This window comes from Eubalaena glacialis, chromosome 19 (genome assembly GCF_028564815.1).
Source record: "Eubalaena glacialis isolate mEubGla1 chromosome 19, mEubGla1.1.hap2.+ XY, whole genome shotgun sequence".
NCBI lineage: Eukaryota > Metazoa > Chordata > Mammalia > Artiodactyla > Balaenidae > Eubalaena > Eubalaena glacialis.
In genome coordinates this window covers 56,506,010-56,522,382 of record NC_083734.1, presented here as the reverse complement: position 1 = coordinate 56,522,382, position 16,373 = coordinate 56,506,010, and the positions used below count along the sequence as shown (strand labels likewise).

At 62.7% G+C, this 16,373-nt stretch overlaps 2 protein-coding genes across 5 annotated transcripts in view; one reads left to right on the top strand and one right to left on the bottom strand.

Moving 5' to 3' along the window:
- TMEM94 (transmembrane protein 94) overlaps positions 1 to 2,716 on the top strand; it is a 19,299-nt gene extending 16,583 nt beyond the window's left edge. For 2 of the 3 annotated variants that reach the window (XM_061176040.1, XM_061176039.1), the window contains exons 26-31: positions 124 to 205; positions 461 to 609; positions 691 to 785; positions 879 to 972; positions 1,148 to 1,318; positions 1,496 to 2,716. In XM_061176040.1, the coding sequence (XP_061032023.1) occupies positions 124 to 205; positions 461 to 609; positions 691 to 785; positions 879 to 972; positions 1,148 to 1,318; positions 1,496 to 1,568 (664 nt within the window). In that variant the 3' untranslated portion in view covers positions 1,569 to 2,716. Of the gene's footprint in view, positions 1 to 123; positions 206 to 460; positions 610 to 690; positions 786 to 878; positions 973 to 1,147; positions 1,319 to 1,495 lie in introns of those variants that run through there. The other variant, XM_061176041.1, reaches the window with a different exon arrangement.
- On the bottom strand, positions 2,531 to 16,373 carry CASKIN2 (CASK interacting protein 2). Of its 2 annotated transcripts, XM_061176042.1 has the most exons (21): positions 16,253 to 16,373; positions 14,555 to 15,103; positions 10,475 to 10,526; positions 9,854 to 9,951; positions 9,622 to 9,681; positions 9,306 to 9,451; positions 9,107 to 9,202; positions 8,890 to 9,020; positions 8,594 to 8,702; positions 8,138 to 8,246; positions 7,810 to 7,904; positions 7,089 to 7,350; positions 6,846 to 6,967; positions 6,686 to 6,746; positions 6,481 to 6,572; positions 6,171 to 6,281; positions 5,991 to 6,092; positions 5,763 to 5,901; positions 4,158 to 5,624; positions 3,844 to 4,066; positions 2,531 to 3,402 (listed from the first exon to the last, which is right to left on the bottom strand). In XM_061176042.1, exons 2-21 carry the CDS (start codon positions 14,646 to 14,648, stop codon positions 3,312 to 3,314), a joined length of 3,660 nt encoding a protein of 1,219 aa, XP_061032025.1. In that variant the 5' UTR covers positions 14,649 to 15,103; positions 16,253 to 16,373; the 3' UTR covers positions 2,531 to 3,311. The 2 variants fall into 2 exon arrangements, with proteins under 2 accessions (XP_061032025.1, XP_061032026.1); XM_061176043.1 differs by lacking the exon at positions 9,622 to 9,681.

Below are 16,373 nucleotides of genomic sequence, written 5' to 3'. Positions count from 1 at the left end.
GTCTTATCCCATCTGCCCAGCAGACTTGCCCTCACTCTCAGGACTCCCGAAAGCCTTCCCACATGAGAATTGGGGGACAGAGGGTCACAGTCACCACCCTTCACTGAAGTTCCTGCTTTTCAGCATCTCTTTGCTGGGGAAGCCCCCCCATAGCTCCATCATGTCTATGGCAACGGGGAAAAACCTTCAGTCCATTCCTAAGAAGGTGAGCAACGCGGAGCCCTGTGAGCCTGGGCTTTTCCTGAGGAATGTCAGTGTGGAGGGGGCTGAGCCTTGGGGGAGGGAAGGGGGGGGAGGAATTCCATCGGAACTTCCCCAGACCAAGGGGGAGGGGTGGTACAGAGCTGGGAAAGATCCTTGCTCCTTATCCCCCGGGCCTGCCCACTGACTGAGGACCCCGTTGAATCCGTGCGCCAGAGGGGCGGCTGCCACAGGAGTGACGGGCCTCCTCTTCCCGCAGACCCAGCACTACTTCCTGCTCTGCTTCTTGCTCAAGTTCAGCCTCACCATCAGCTCATGCCTCATCTGCTTTGGCTTCACACTGCAGAGCTTCTGCGACAGCTCCCGGGTCCGTAACCTCACCAACTGCTCCTCCATCATGCTGCCCAGGTGGGTCCCGTCCCGACACCCCCGCCCTGGTTTCCCTCCCTGGGGCCCAGAGGAAGCTGAGCCCACACCTTGCTTTGGCAGCCACGCCGACACAGCTCCAGCCTGGTTTGACGACTTCGCCAACGGGCTGCTGCCGGCTCAGAAGCTCGCCGCCGCCCTGACCGTCCTGCACACTGGTGAGGGGCTCCCCGGGGCTGGTGGGGCACCCTGGGGACCAGGCCTCTGGCCGTGCGAAGTCTGACACCCGCCACTGACCCCATTTTCTCCAGTCTTCATCTCCATCACCCACGTGCATCGCACCAAGCCCCTGTGGAGAAAGAGCCCCTTGACAAACCTCTGGTGGGCGGTGACCGTGCCCGTGGTGTGAGTCTCTCTGGGATGGAGGGTGGGAGCAGGGGAGGGGCTGCAGCGGGGCTGTGATTTGAGGGCGGGCTTTGGGCCAGAGGTTGAAGGGTGCCCTCCTTAAGCTGTTCCCGCTGAGAAAAGCAGGGAAGGAAGCAAGAGACCCCGGCTGACGCAGGGCTGCCACCTCCTGCAGGTTGCTGGGGCAGGTGGTCCAGACAGCAGTGGACCTGCAGCTGTGGACACACAGGGACAGCCACGTCCACTTTGGCCTGGAGGACGTGCCTCTGCTGACGTGGCTCCTGGGCTGCCTCTCCCTGGTCCTCGTGGTGGTCACCAACGAGATCGTGAAGCTGCACGAGATTCGGTGAGCCACCGGCTGGGTGCCCCCTCTGGGCCTGGGCGTGTTCCCTAAGCCCGTCACCTCCTGGGGCACCGTTCCCCTGCCTTCCCACTGCCGTCCCGCCCTCCTCCTCGGGTGTCCTGCCCGTCCCCTGGTCTGGAGGTCTGCGCTAACCTGGACTTTAATCTCCCGCCCCACCAGGGTCCGGGTCCGCTACCAGAAGCGACAGAAACTGCAGTTTGAAACTAAGCTGGGCATGAACTCTCCCTTCTGAGCCACTGGCCGTGGTGGTCATAGTTGCCCTGGATCCTAGGGCTAAAGCCAGACCCATTTCTGAGTCTGGGGAGTTGATATCATGAATGTTTCAGGGTTTGCTCTTGCGCCCCATGGCGTTGGAGGCCCAGCTCCCGGTGTCAGACCCAGCTGTCGTCCTGCCCCCGGGGATTACTGAAGAGATGCTGAGCTGTGGCCTTGGCGTCAGGACAGTCTGGCTCTTCCTCACCAGGGGGAGACCCCTGGGCTCTTGAATGTATGACCTCGTGTGCTTAATAGAGGGGCCCTCAGCCCCCGCCACCTGTGGGCCACGCCCCTTCAGGGTCACCAAATGCAGCGCCCTCTGCTCTTGGGTTTTCAGGCAGAGCCATGAGCCGTGGGGCTGAGCTTCCACCTTTTGTGGGAGAGCAGCTGTGGGAGGTCTGAACAGCTCTCTGGGCCACTGCTGGAGGCAGGGGTGGTGGTTCATCCTCCCTGTGCCCCTCTCATCCTGTATTCCTGGGGCAGGGGCCTGGATTTGGTCCTGAGTACTTTCCCTCCCTTCCTCTGCGGGGGAGCCTCACACCGAGACCTGAAGATGAAGCAGAGCCCCGGCCTGGCCCTGGAACCTCCTCCTGTGCCTGCCCTCAAGCTGGCGGAGAGAGCCAGTCCTGGGGTACGGCCCAGGGCTCCTTTCAGCCCCGGCCCTAGTTATCCTGTGAGAATGTTTTCACTGGTGTATTATTTTTTACTGGAAATGAGCCTTTTAGGAATAAATTCCTGAAGAAAAACCTGTGGCTGGTCCATGAGGCAGCCACTAACGGACCTACCCAAGGCTTCGGCCAGTGACGGAGCCCCTCCGCAAAGGTGAGGAGGGGAGGGCCCAAGCCTTCCTCCTTGCACATCAGTGGGAGCGCTCGGGTCCGGCTCAGGCGCGACCCCTGGCTCAGAGGTCCGTGGCGCAGATCCAAACACACAGCCCGATCACGTGGAATGACACTTTCATTGGTGTTAGTTGGGGGAAGAGGTTAATGGTTACAGAGCCGGGGCCTGGGCCAACCAGGCTTCCAGCCCCAAGGCGGGCAGGGGGTGCTCTTGCTGTGGTCCGAAGCCCCTCCCCCACTGCGTCCTCTCAGGCAGTTATAGATAGAATAAATTCCATTTAAAATATATGCATTTCTCTCTGCTTAAAAAATAACATTTACAGTTGGGAAAGTCTGGACTTTGGGGGACCTGTGAATCCCACTGCCCCCACCCCCACCAGCTTTGCCTCACTGAGGGCAGGCAGGGGCGGCGACAGAGGCTGGCCTGGCCGCTTGTTTACGTGTCCTGTGAACACCTGCGGGGGACCAGGCCAGACACACCGCCTCCTCCAGCCTCTCGGTGCCAGGACAGCACAGTGGGTGGCCAGAGGACCTTGGCACAGGGGCTTGAGACACTGGGGGGACAGAGAAGGTACCCCAGAAGCCCGGCCACCACCTCTTTCTTCCTGGAGAGGAAGCTCTCACCAGGGTCCCTGTCCAAGAGGCAGGGCCGTCCCGTCAGGTTACACACTGGGAGGGGGCTCTGCTGAGGTGTCCGGTTCTGACGAGTCCCCTCAGCTCCCCTGGGGGCTGCCTCCCAGAGCCCTAGTGCTGACAGCCGCTGGCTTGGAGCAGCAGGAGGGACCCCGCTAGGGCGGCAGGGGCGGCGTCCGTGCCGGGGGAAAGGCAGTGGCTGAGGAAGGTCGCGGTGGGCACTGCTGCGGGCTGCCAGCAGGTCCAGCTCAATCCAGCATGGCATCCAGCTGGTTAGCCAGGGCGTCGAACATGGTGCTGATGTCATCCAGGATGTGCTTGGTGGAGGTGCCCGGGGGGCTGCAGCAGGGGAAGGACCAGGTCAGATCAGCCAGCGGTCTGCACCCTGCCGGCCCTGGGCAAGGGGTCTGCTACTGAGAGCGTGGTTGGTGCGCACACTTTGTGTGCATCTTCTCCTAATTCTCACAACTTCCCGAGGCAGTAGGAGTTACCGTTCCCTTCCTTGCACAGAGACGCTGGGGCTCACAGGGAGAAGTGACTTGCCCAAGCTCACGTGCCTCTAAGTGGCGGCCACCAGGATTCCCTGCAGGTCAGATCCGGGTGACCCCAGGCCCAGGCTCCTCCCATCCCAATAGGGGCCCCCCAGCCTGAGGATCTGCCCGACGTGACGGTGACACCCCCCTCCCATCATTCCCGGAACCCTGGGAAAAGGATTCAGGATTCGGGAGGAGCTGCCCTTATGCCGCCTTCTCCCCCTCGGAAGCACCCAGCACCCCTCACCCCTCTCGCTCCTCAGCACCAATGCTCTTCTCCGCGGCCCGCAACGCAGCTGCCAGGGATGAGCTGGTCTGCTCCAGTCTCTGCTGGGCCCGGCCTGGGCCTGTGGCCCCAGTGTTCTCTGGCCTTGGAGGGGGCACAGGGCGGGGGCCGAGCCGGGGAGCCAGCTTGGGGCCAGAAAATGCCAGCTGGGTGCAGGCCACAGACACAGGCTTGGGGGCTGTTCCTGCAGAGACAAAGAGGTTGGCTTGTGACTCAGCTGGGCTGGGCACGAGCCCTGCCAACACCACCCTCTCCCCGCAGGTCCCGCCTCATACCTGCTCCGGGCACCTTGAGGAGGGCAGCAGGGGGAGCCGGGGGCTCCATCTCCCCGGGCCGCCGACTGTTTTCCAGAGCTGGCCCAGGGCAGGGAGCCACGGGGGGCTGGGTCGGGGGGCTGGGAGAGAGAGGGGCTGGAGCTCCGGGGTTTGGGAGGCTGCTAGGGTCAGGCCGGGGAGGGCTGGCAGAGGCCAAGGGGGACTCGCCGGGGGTCTGCGAGGACAGGGGGGTAGGGGGGCCAGGCGTGGCGCTGGCCACCCCGAAGGCCAGGAGTGCTGTCTGCAGTGGCTCCCTCTCCCGGCATTTGGGCCTCCGCTTAACAGTGTCTGACTCTGTGAGGTTGAAGTCGAGGCCAGCAGGCACGGGCGTCTCCCGGGGTGGGGGGCCCGCTGGCTTGGGCCTCTGTTTGATCGTCAGGTTCCCCTCCTCCGCGAACGGGAGCCCCTCCCCTGAGCTGCCCCGAGACGGGGGTGTCCCCTCGTGCCCTGGGTCCTCCTCCTCTGTGTCCGATGTGGCGCCAGCTGGGGCGGGCAGGCCGGGGGGCTCCGAGGGGCCCGTGGGTTCGCTGAGTGTTCGCCTCCGGGGCCCCGGGGCCCCCTCCTTGGGTGCCGGGCTTCCATCTGGCGGCGGCGGCGGCTCCAGCGTGGGGCCGGAGACGGAGCTGAGGCGCTTGGGGGGCGGGGGCGGGGGGCCTTTGCGGCGGGCCCGCAGGGCGAAGGACTGGCTGCGGGGCGCCCCTCGGGTTGGGGTCGGGCTGGGGCTGGTCCGGGCGAGGGCGCTGCGTCCTGGTCGCCGAGTGAGGGTGGCGTAACTGCCCAAGGCACTATCCACTGGCCCTTCGGCCTCCCCCTCGGCTTCCCCCTCGGCCGGGCTGGGGCGGCTCAGGCTGTGGGACCGGCGCTTGGGCCGAGGCGGGTCTGGAGGAGTGGCCAGCGGGCCGGCCAAGTAGGAGAAGGCCCGGGGTGCGCCAGGAGGCGGCCCTGGGGCTGGGCTGGAGGGCGAGCCCTGGGGGTACATAAAAACATAAGGGGGGGCCCCTTGGCCAGGAAGTGGGGAACAAAGCTTAGGGGGCCGCTCTGTGCCCTCTGGAAGATTCCTCTCCTGTGGGGTGCTGGGGTCTCCGCCACTGGGCTGGGAGGCAGGCTGTTCCTGCGAGTGCCCGGACCCCCGTGAGCGTGCCCCAATGCTCTCCTGGCTGGGGGAGCGGGCAGGGGGCAGGGGGAGCGGCTCAGGGCCACCCCCTGCCATGGCCGCCTGTAGCTCTGAGCTCAGCTCGCTGCCCTGGAAGGTGAGGAGGCGCGGGCCAGCCACAGCCGGACCGTCCCCATTCTCCAGCCCCTCGATGGCCATCAGCTCCGGGCCCCTGGCCAGCCGGCGGCCGCCGTCACCTGGGGCCTCCCCCTGCAGTAGGCCCCGCCGCAGCTCAGCCAGCCGCTTCACCCCCAGCATGAGCTTCTTCTGATGACCTGAGAGGGGTGGATAGAGGCGGAAGGGTTAGCTGGGGCTGGAAAGGGTCACCCTCATCCCTCCTGGACCCCCGAAACATTTTGGAGACCCTCCAAGGCACGCGGGGGCCCAGTCAGAAGGCCCAGGGCAGTCCTCACCGAGCTTGTTGACTCCGATCTCCTGCAGCTCCTCCCAAGTGAGGTCGGCCACCAGCCCCATGGAATCGTAGCCGCTGCTCACCAGCTGCTTGTGGTACTGCGGCAGCCCCAGCGCGCACAGCCACTCCAGCAGGTCTGCCTGCAAAAGCAGCACCGTCGGCCCCCAAGCCAGGAAGGCACTGCAAAGCCGCAGCTGAAGGTGGGAGCCCGTGCCCGTCGCCCACTCACCGGAATGTAGTTGGGTAACCACTCGGCGATGCTGAGCTGGGCGATCTCTGAGGCGATCTTCTTCCTGTGCCCGGGCTTGGTCACCCCGATGGCCGTCAGGTCCTGCCACACAGAGTCATGCCATCAGGCCCCCTCCTCTGCCCACTGGTTCCTGCACTGCCCTCCCGCTGCAGCACCTACCTCGGGTGTCATGCGGCTGATAGTTGGCACGTCATAGCCAGCCTGCAGAAAGTGGGCAGTGTAGCCCTCCAGCTGGAACTCGCTGAGCCAGTTATGAATGGCCTGAGCGTCCTGTGGTGTGGGGGGAGGGGTGAAGTTAATGGAGCTGAGTCTGCTGGGCCGGGGGCGGGGGCGGGGTGCCAAGGCCACAGACCAGCCACTGACCCCAGCCTCCCCAGGGGCCTGGTCTGAGTAGGGACTTAAGTCCACACTGAGGCCCATCCCAACCCCTACCCTGGGCTCGCAGCCCACTCCCCAGTGCGGGTCACACCTTCCCCTCCAGCAGCTGCTCCGGCCTCACGTCCTGGGTGAAGAGCAGCTCCCCGGAGCGGTAGTTGGCCAGAGGGCGGTGGTTTGGGTTGTCTTCAAGGAAGGACAGAAATGGAATCAGGGTGGCAGGACGAAGGGGCGCCAAGCCCTCAGCCTCCCCACCTGCACCGCTCCTAGCCCACCCAGGTCCCGGTCTCCCTTCCTACCTGCCAGGGACGGGGGGTGCAGTCCTGGCAGCACCTGGTCCTCTCCAGCAGAGGGCAGTGGCTGGAGACAGGGAAGGAGCTGACTCTCACTTGGGGAACTGGCAGTGGGTGTGGGGGGCCCGGCCCTGGTCCCTACCAACGCCCCCCCCCGCCCCCCCACCTGGGCATTCTCAATAAGGAGGCCGGTGCTGTGGCCGTTGGTGCCCTCGGAACTCTGTCCGCTGCCGGCACTGCGGATGCTGCCCACGCTGCCCTCGCTGCCCACACTGTTCCTGTCACCTGCTGCAGGGGGCAGAAGCCAAGGGGTTAGAGCCCCAGTTGGCCCTGCCAACAGCTGACTGGCAGCTTGCCAGAGCCAGATATTTACCCCGGTAACCAGCACTGCCCCCCCGGGAGGAGGTACCTGGGCTGTCTGGGCTGAGGCCCACCCGAGGCAGCTGGCCATAGGTAAGGGGGTGCAGGGGGTCATCAGCAGGGGGCTGTGGTGTCCTGGAGAGGCCTGGGCGCAGGGTGGTGGACGCAGAGGGGAGGCGGGGTGCAAGGACGCCCACCCGCTTGCTGACCACTTCAACGATGCCCGGGGGAAAGTAGCCCACACGGTCCGTGCCCCTCTGGCTCTCATGGATGTGGCCCTTCCAGCGGCCGTCGGGATGCTGCTCAAGCACCTGTGGCAGACGGGCAGGGGGACGGACGATGCCATGGTCACGTGCTGCACCAAGTGCCCAGCCCTGCAGCTGTGGTCCAGCTCTTCCCCTCCCCCCGGGGAGCTGGCCTCTGGTGCCCAAGTCGGCCCACAGTTCTGGCCCTGCCACCAGCATCCAGCCCAATCCCCTGGGTGCCTCCAGGGCATACCAACAAGAGTCTGGAGTCAGCCTGGGTTCAGATCCCAGCTCCACTGCTTGCTAGCTTGTGACTTTGGACAAACTGCTTTCATTCTCTAAGCCTCAATTTTGTCAGCTCCAAAAAGGAAATGGTAAGAGCACCTACCTTACCTGGATTGGGAAGAATTCAACGAGATCGTGCATATAAAGACCCTAACACAGAGCCTGATCCACAGTAGGTGCCCAAGTAAGTGACAGCAATCATTTTGTGTTCTCAAAGGAATGCCTGCATTGGGTCCTCACCGTGATGACGTCCCCTGCCCGGACATTGAGGGCAGTGGGATCGTGGAGGTTCCAGAAATCCTTGAGTGCTCGGACCTTCAGGATCCCTGAGGCCTCTAAAAGAAGAAGGAGGAGGACAGGTGTCATCTGAGGGTCCTTAGGGCATCTTCCCTCCCCTCCAGTCCCCTGTTCATGACCCTCCCCCAGGTCCCTGCTGCATCATCCCCACAGCAATCCCCCAGACCAGCCCGGGGCCCAGGAGCGTGACATCCGCTCCTGCTCCACTTCCCGGGACCCTCTGGAGTGGCTCCGGATTCCCTGGGCTGGGTCTTCTCCCCCACACGCTCACCCCGCAGTAGCTGCTTGATTTCCCGGCTGGCCTGGGAGGTGGTGAACTGATTCACAATGTCCAGCGCAGTCTGGTTATACGTGTTCCGGATGTTCACGTCCACCCCACCCTGGGTGCACAGTGCGGGGTAAGCCTGTGCTGAGCGCCTGGTTTGTCGCTTCTCCCAATTCTCACAGCTACCCAGCAGGTAGTTACTATTTTCAGATTTTACAGGTGAGGAAGCGGAAGCTCAGAGATAGGGTCAAGGATGAGCTCAAGGTCACTCAGCTAGTAAAAGGCAGAACCGGGCCTTGAACCAGGTCCGTCTGCCCTCCAGCCGCTTTGCACGGCCCCCACCCATGCAAAACACCACGTTGCCAGTGGAGATCCCCTCCCTTGCCTCCCCAGCCGGTCTTGGACCCGGCACCCGCTGGGGACCCGTCCACACCCGCGGGCTGACCAGGGGTCCACACGCACCTCCAGGAGCAGCCGCACCACCTCGGTCTTGCCATACAGCGCGGCCTCATGGAGTGCCGTGCCTGTCTTGGTCTGGCGGTTGATCTCAATCCCAGCTCTCAGGAGCTGCCTGTGGAGGGGAGGGTGAGTTACTGGGGCAGAGGGCAGGGGGTGGGGAAGGAGAGGAAGCCGATTGCTGGGGGCTGGGAGAGAGATCCAGAGTGAGGGTGAAGAGGGCAGCAGGGCAGGGCACTGAGGGGACGTCACCAGTCCCACCGGAAGAGGATGAGGATGTTGGGGGGGGCCCCGGTGGGTACCTGATGACCTCTCTGTGGCCGTTCTTGGCAGCCAAGTGCAGGGGTGTGGTATAGTTGGGGTCACACGGGTCCTTGGCCTCACCCTCCAGCAGTGCCACACATAAGTGGCTGTTCAGTAACAGCTGGGCCACCTGCAGCAACCAGCACTCAGGTAGGGCCTCCTCCTGAGACCCCCCAGACGCCCAGAACCCAGTACCCCAAGGACAGCAGGCCCCACCTTGAGCCGTCCAAATTCGCAGGCCAGGTCCAAGGGCGTCTTCTTGGCCTTGTTGACCAGGCACGGGTTGGACTGATGCTGGAGGAGCATTTCTGACTGGGGTGGAGGGAGCCAAGTGAGGGGTCTGGCCTGGCCGGCCCCCCGTGCCAGCCCCCCTCTCCCTGCCCCCGCGCCCCTGTAGGCTGGCAGGGTCACGTACCACTTCATAGTGTCCGTACTGGGCAGCCAGGTGCAGCGGGATCTGCCCATCCAGCGAGGCGGCGTTCACGGCCGCAGAGGCCCGCAGTAGCAGCCTCACGGGCTCCAGCCGGCCCTGCCAGGCTGCGTAGTGCAGCGGTCGCATGCCTGCCAGAGGGAAGGGGTTTCTAAAGGAGGTCGAGGGATGGCGTGGGGCCGGAGGAGGGAACTGAGCAGAGCCTGGAGCCACCCCAGCTGGAGGGAAGAAGCGAAGCTGGCTTCACCCGGGCTTGGTCAGGGAGAGGTCCGGCTGCCTGGGGCTGAAGCCAGAATCCCACCTTGTCCACCACGGATGATCTGGTGACCTTGTAACGGTGATGTGACCTCAACTTCCTTACCTGGACAATGGGATGTCAGTACCACCCACTACCCCAGAAGGCTGTGAAGACTGAAGAGGTAAAGCATTTGCAAGTTCAGAGAAGCTATGCTAACATCTATTAGCATAGCTATGATGTAGCAGGGGCAAACTCTGACCACAGGGTCTGGGGTACGGGTACACTGGGCTCTCACCATTGCTGTCCTTGATGTCAACGGTGGCCTGAGCCTCCAGCAGCAAGGCTATGAGCTCCAGGCTGCCCCCCAGGGCGGCGTGGTGGAGAGCCGAGAATCTGGTGTGGTGGGACACAAGGTCGGGGGTGTCAGTGAGCGGCCCCCCGCCCTCAAATCCTGGTCTTCCACAGCAGACCCATCTTGGGGGCTGTCAGGGATGAGTTATTTGCCCACTGCACCCCCGGCCCCCCACCCTGCCAGCCCTGCCACGGGAGCCAGAGCAGCCGGGCTGCAGCATGAAAGGGCTCAGTGTCTGCGCTGAGAGGCCTGTTTGTCTGGCCTCCCTCACAGCCGGCCCAGGGGAGGGGGCCGTGGGAGCAGGAGCCCGAGGGCTCCTACCCTCCAGGGAGAAAAGGGAGCCTAGCAGGAATCTGACCCAAGGCGGCCCCTCAGAGAGGCACCAGGGCCCCCTCCCCTCCCTCAGGGATAGCTCCACGGGCAGGCGCGCGGGCAGGGCCCTGAGCTCTCGGCAAACACGCTTCAAGGGCCAAGTTTGAGAGGGGAAGGGACTCTAGGCCCCAGGTCTTTCCACTGCCCCTCCCCCCCCCACAGTTTTCAAGAGGGACGGGGGCTCCCGCTCACCCATCAGCATCCTGGTAGTTGATGTTGAGTCTCTTCGTGGAGCCAAGGAGCTCTGGGGGTCAGAGCGGGAGGCATCAGGGCACCCTCGAATGATCCGCCCTTACCCACACCTAACCCAGTGCGCCCTCCCCGCCCACCTCCCGCCTCCAGCTGACCTCTTGGAGTGCAGGAAAGCACCTGCCCCATGGCCCTTTAGCTGTCAGTCCCTATGGCTTCCCACCCTGGCCCATCAGCTGGAGGGCGCCGCTGCAGCAGTGGCCTGGCTTCCCTGGGCCCCCAGCCCCGCTTGTTTATAGGGTCAAAGGGGGCGGAGATGGGGGGGACTGGCATACTGTGCCCTCAAAGGACAGTCCCACGAGCGCATGGTTGGCATTCCTGCCTGAATGGGCCAAGGAGTGAGCCTCATTGTCCCACGGGCCGAGGGGGCTGGGAGAGAAAGGAGAGGGCACCAGAAGCTCGAGAGTAGAGGGCGGATGCCAGGGCTGGACTCAAAGGCCACACTGCCCGGCCCTGGGTCATCCCTGAGTGGAGCAAAGTGGGGAAGGTGGCGTCACACAGACCTCACCATGCCCTGGCTCTGCCACATACTAGCGGTGTGATCTTGGACAAGTCACTTGACCTCTCGGGTTGTGTCCTCATCTGTAAAATGGGCTGATCACAGAAGCTGCTCACGGGGGTTGTGAGTACAATGCCTGACCCTTGTGAAAGATGGGAGCTCTCACCATTTAGCACTCCTTACATGTTAGCCATTATTACCAAGAGGCTGTCCTCCAGCGAAAGCTGGTACAGTCCCCCCAGGGCCCCTGTCAGGGGAGTAACTGCTGACTCTGCACCCACAGGCTCCTGGCAGAGAGCTCTGTGCCCCGGGGAGCAAGGGGAGGATGCTGGTTCATCCCGCTCTCGGGGACAGGGACGGGGTTCAGACAGGTGTGCTCCACGTGTGAGCCAGGGCGTGGGAGGGGGCGGGCCCTGAGGAGTGTTGCGGAGGGGAAGGAGAGTGCCTGTCACAGGCGGGCCCCTGCCTCCTGCTGGAACCCACCCCTGCCGGGAAGGAGGAGGCCTGGCTCAACCCGGCTGGGCAGGGTGCCAAGCATGCTGGTCCAGGCCTGCCCCCCAGGCCCTGGTGGGCCCCTGAATACCCCAACAAGACAGGGCCTCATTCCAATAGGGAGGGACCAAGCCTGCAGTGAGGAGCACAGGATGGGGAGGGGGAGACAGCTACACTTAGGGCTGAGCCGAATTACGCTACAGCGAAAAGGTAAATACAGAGTCAAAGAGTGACGGAAGAGGTGAGGGGGTGGGGGCCACAGGAAAGAAACCCAGGCCTCCCAGCCTTCCTGTAGCCCCCTTGGAAAGTCCTTGTCACACAGAACCATTCAGGGCAGTGGAAAGAACAGGGGCCCTAGAAGCAGGAAGTGCGTGATTCAAATTCTTCTCCCTCTTACTGGCTGTGTGACCTTGGCCAGCCCTGGTACCTCTCTGAGCCTCAGTGAAGACAACGAGGTCAAGCAGGGAAGAGGCACAGAAAGTCCCTCCACCTACTGCCAGCCTGGACAGTCTGGGCTGGGGCAGCTCGGCGGTGAGATGCAGCCCCTCCGGGGAGTGGCAGGACAACATGACAGAAGGGACAGGAACAGGGGCAGGGCCAGGCTGGGTGGCTCTGTTCTTTCCAGAACAATGGCCGGAAAGGCGGTGGGGAGAGGCTCAGAGTGACTGAACTGGGGACCTTGGTGGGAGGGTGGAGGGTCCTAGGTTCTTGGCAGTGGCTCCCGGCACTTCCCCTGCGGTACAACCTTCTTCCCAGGCCTGGCTCTGCGGGTGGAAGGGTCGCTCCTCCTGATTTAGGCTCGGGCAGAGGATGTGAGCTCAGCAGGCCACCCCCAGCCCACTCCATTTCCTCTGGCCAGAGAAGGAGACAGCTCAGAAAAGGGAGCAGGGGAGGGAGGGAGGAAGGGCAGAGGCAAGGCCAGGGCAACTGTAGCCCTCTCCTCCCAGCCACTTGCTCCCTGAAGAGGACCTGGGTAGGCAGGGAAAGCCGGCCCCCAGTGACCAGATATCAGATGCAGCAGGCTGAGGGAGCACCTCTCTTTGGACAGCCAGAAAGCTTTAGCCACCGCCCAGAGGGAAAAAAGGGAGCCCTGACACCTCCCTTCCAGCAGTTTCCTTTGCCTTTCTGGGTATGGAGCAGGAGTTTCCAGCCTCCCTTCTCAGAACTGCTTCAGAATCACCTGAAGAACTTTCGGATTTGCAGAGTCCCAGGCTCTCTGTGATGATTCTGTAATTCTGGGAGAGACCAGGGAGTCTGTACTTTCAGAACTATCCCTAGGTAATTCTGATGGGCAGCCGAGTGTGGCAGCACAGGGCAGAGGGCTCAGGCTTGTCTTTGATCTGCCACACAATGGCCGTGTGACCTTGGGCAAATCACTAACCGTCTCTGAGTGTCAGTTTCCTTATCTGTAAAGTGCAGGTAGAAGTACCCATCTCCCAGGGAATAGAGGGGATTACAATATTTCATGAACTGTAGGGTCTGCAAAGGTCACCTTGTGATCTTTTTGTCACCAGCTTTCCCAGCTTCTCAGAGGACTGGGAGGGGGGGCAGGTGGTTCCAGGACCCTATCACTCTGTGCCTGTGCCTATACTCTGTGCAAGTCCCCTGGGGAGTGGGGGGGAAGGATCATCTTCCTCCACAGATGTTTCCCCCCCTGGGCACAGGGGACCTTCCCGAAGCCTAGGAGCCTGGCTGCAAGGTTTCTGCCACCAGCCTCCAGCCACTTGCCCTCCTGAGGGCCTCACTTTGAGGTCTGAGGCCCCAGGGCTATGAGGCCAGCAGCAGCTCAACCAAGGCCCTACTGGGCAGGTTGCCAAAAGCAACACAGAGGTGAGGGGAGGAGGGGCAGTGGCTCCCACCTTGGGGCCTCCAGGGCCCTCCCTGGACCCTCCTTGGCACCTTCCCCCATCGGGCTCACCCTGCATCCACTCCCCCAGGGCACAGAGAGCACCCCTCACGATTCCATCTCCCTACGCCCTGGCTGTCCTGCCCTGGTGTGTAAGTGGGGACACTCACACACGTGCACAACTTCCAGGCCCTTAAAGTCCTTCCTTTCCGGCACCCCACACTCCCAGGTGTGGGTGGGGATAATTGGACATCTTCAGGTAGCCTGGGGGACTCCTTCCTGTGCAAAGCGCCAAGCTGTGTCTTGGGCTAGAGCCCCAGCACTCCAGAAGGACCCTCTCTCCCCCAGCCCGAATCTGGTGGCAGGAGCCATCTCCTGTCCCTGCTGGTCCAGGAACTCAAGGGGACAAGTCCAGTGTCCTCCTGGGACAGTCCAGAGAGCTTGCCCTGAAGCCCAGAGGTCTACTCTCCTTGCAGGGTCTCACTGCAGAGGTACTCAGGAGATGGAAGTCAGGTGTGGCCACCTGTGCACAGAGCTCCCACAACCCTGTCGACTAGAGACCCCAGGCTGCAGAGAGACCTCCAGAAAACTAACTTTGGACACACACCCCCAGGGGACACAGGCAGATAAGTCAGGGGGATGGGGGCAGTTAGATAATGCTGAACTTTGTTTTAAGCAGAATTCTCTCTAAAAAGCTATCTTACAGATATCTCCATCAAGCTGACAAAAACACAGAGATGCTCTGGTTGAACCGGGGGGTGGGCGTGGAGGTTGAGCTCTAGCTATTCAGTCTTTCCCAACTCACTGCCAGAAACCCCACGGCTCCAAAGAACACATTGGAAAAACCACCTGCTAAAGGCAACTCCATGAGGGCAAGACTTTTAGTTTGTCTTGTTCACTGCTGTGGCTCAGTGCTTAGAGCTTGGCACACAATAGGCACTCAAAAAAATTAGAATGAATGTACTTCAATTCTTTTACTTTACAGGTGAGGAAACTGAGGCCCAGAGAGGTAAAGTGATTTGCCTAAGGGTTCACAGCAAGGGGGACCCAACTTCCTCACCGGTTCTCCCACTCAGAGGCACTCCCACCCCAAGTCCCCAGATCAGAGTGACCACCCAGGCCTCTCTCCACAGCCTGGCCCTCAGGGGAGGGTCTCAGCTGGATAGTCACCCCATCAAGTACTCACTTGTCTTTGTGGCCTTGACCTTAGCCACCAGTTTCTGCACACCAGTCACATCTCCATTCTTGACAGCGAGGATCAGGTCCTGTTCTCGACCCATCCTGGTCCCTGGGCTGGGCTCTGAGCTCAGGAGTCCAGGGCAGAGGCAGGGAAACGGGTCTAAGCCGAGGTGTCAGGGTGCCATCCCTTGGCCCTCTGGAGGGCCAGGCGTCCAGGGGGAGTGTGTCTGGTGTCCCAGGCAGAGGGCTTCTTGTTAGGCGCTGACGGGTACCCCCTCAAGGTGCTTCGTGAGCTGCCGCCACAAGCAGGAAAGCTGATCTCTGAGGGGGCAGAGGCTGTGCGGAAATCTGAACGGATATCAGCTTGCAGCTTCCGACAGCCCAGGGATGGGCCGGGACTGGGGGCGCCAATCTTTCCAACGTGGCTCAGGAGCACCAGTGCCCACCCAGAGAGCAGCCAGCATTCCCTCACACCTCAGTCAGCAGCGGTGGACATGTCTCAGGGGTCTGGAAAAGGTGTGGTCCGCTGAAGGTCTGCTGAAGGCTGGGCCAGAGTCTGTAAGGGTCCCAGAAGCAGGGCTCAGAGAAAGAACAGGACAGGGCTTCCAGGGAGTCCCCCAATCACCCTGGCTGCCCTTCTGAGTCAAGGGAGGGGCTGAGCCACTCAAAAGGGTGAGGGAGCCGCCATGCATGAGAGGAGTATTTGGAAGCGGGGAGGTGGTGTTCTGGGAGGGGGAGGCTGAGTCACTGAGGCCCCAGGGCACCTGGCAGCACCTCAACCTGGGGCAGGAGGGGCCCTGGCAGCACGACACTGGGGCAGGTCGGGCCAGCAGCCTGTTCTCCACAGCCTGAGGCTCTGACACCCATAGACAACTGGTGGGCCAGGAGGTGGGGCCTGGGAGGGTCAGGCACAGGCAGACGGGCAGGGGTCACTCCCTGTGGAAGGTGCCTGCCCCCAGACTCTTCCCTATCCAAGCCTTGCTGTCATTGCTGGATGCCCTAGCCCCAGGGCCCTTTATGAATTCAGAGAGTGGAATGGGGAGTTAGGGCCCCCCATCTCTGGCGGGGTGTCTGCCTGCAGGACAGGGAGGCTTTACAGCACCTGTTGTTGACCCATCCTCACCCCTTGTGTGGGATAGGGAAGCAGCTGGGCGGAGAACAGAGATGAGAGCCGGGGCACTGCTGGTAAATGGGGCTGCCTGCCCTCCCAAGCATGAATCTGAGGCCCAGAGCCCAGACTTCACTTTGGAAAAGCTTACGTCAGTTCCTAGGTGGCCGAGAATTTGTTGCCCGAGTCCTGTGGCATGAGACCTGTGCAGGCCTGGGGCCCTAGCTGGGGTCCTCTTACTCCCCAAAAGTCCCAAGCCCAAACCAGATGGCACTCCAGCTCAAGGCCCGCGGCCGACATTGGGGGAGGGCGCCCCTGGCAGTGCATGGGGTCGGGCTGGCTCCCCCGCCCCCCGGAATGCCAGTCCAGCGCCGCGCAACCCCCCAACCCAGCCCAGCCCAGGCGGACCGGGGAACAAAGCGGCGGGAGGGACCGGGAGGGCCAAGCGCTGGAGGGATTGATGCGGGAAGACGGTACAGGGGAGCGAGGAGGACGGAAGGACACGACAGATGAAGGCGCCCGCGGATCCCGCAAGAAAAGTTAGTTTGTGCCCGCCCTCAAGGGTGCTGACCCCCAGATCAGTCCCCGCAGTCTCACCTCTCCCAGCTTCCCCGCCGGGGGTCCGGCAGGTCCTGCTCGGTCCCTGGCACTCTGGACGGTGGCTCCCACTGCCCCCCTTACCCTTTTTCTCCTCCTTCTCCTCCTTTTCCAAGGCCGG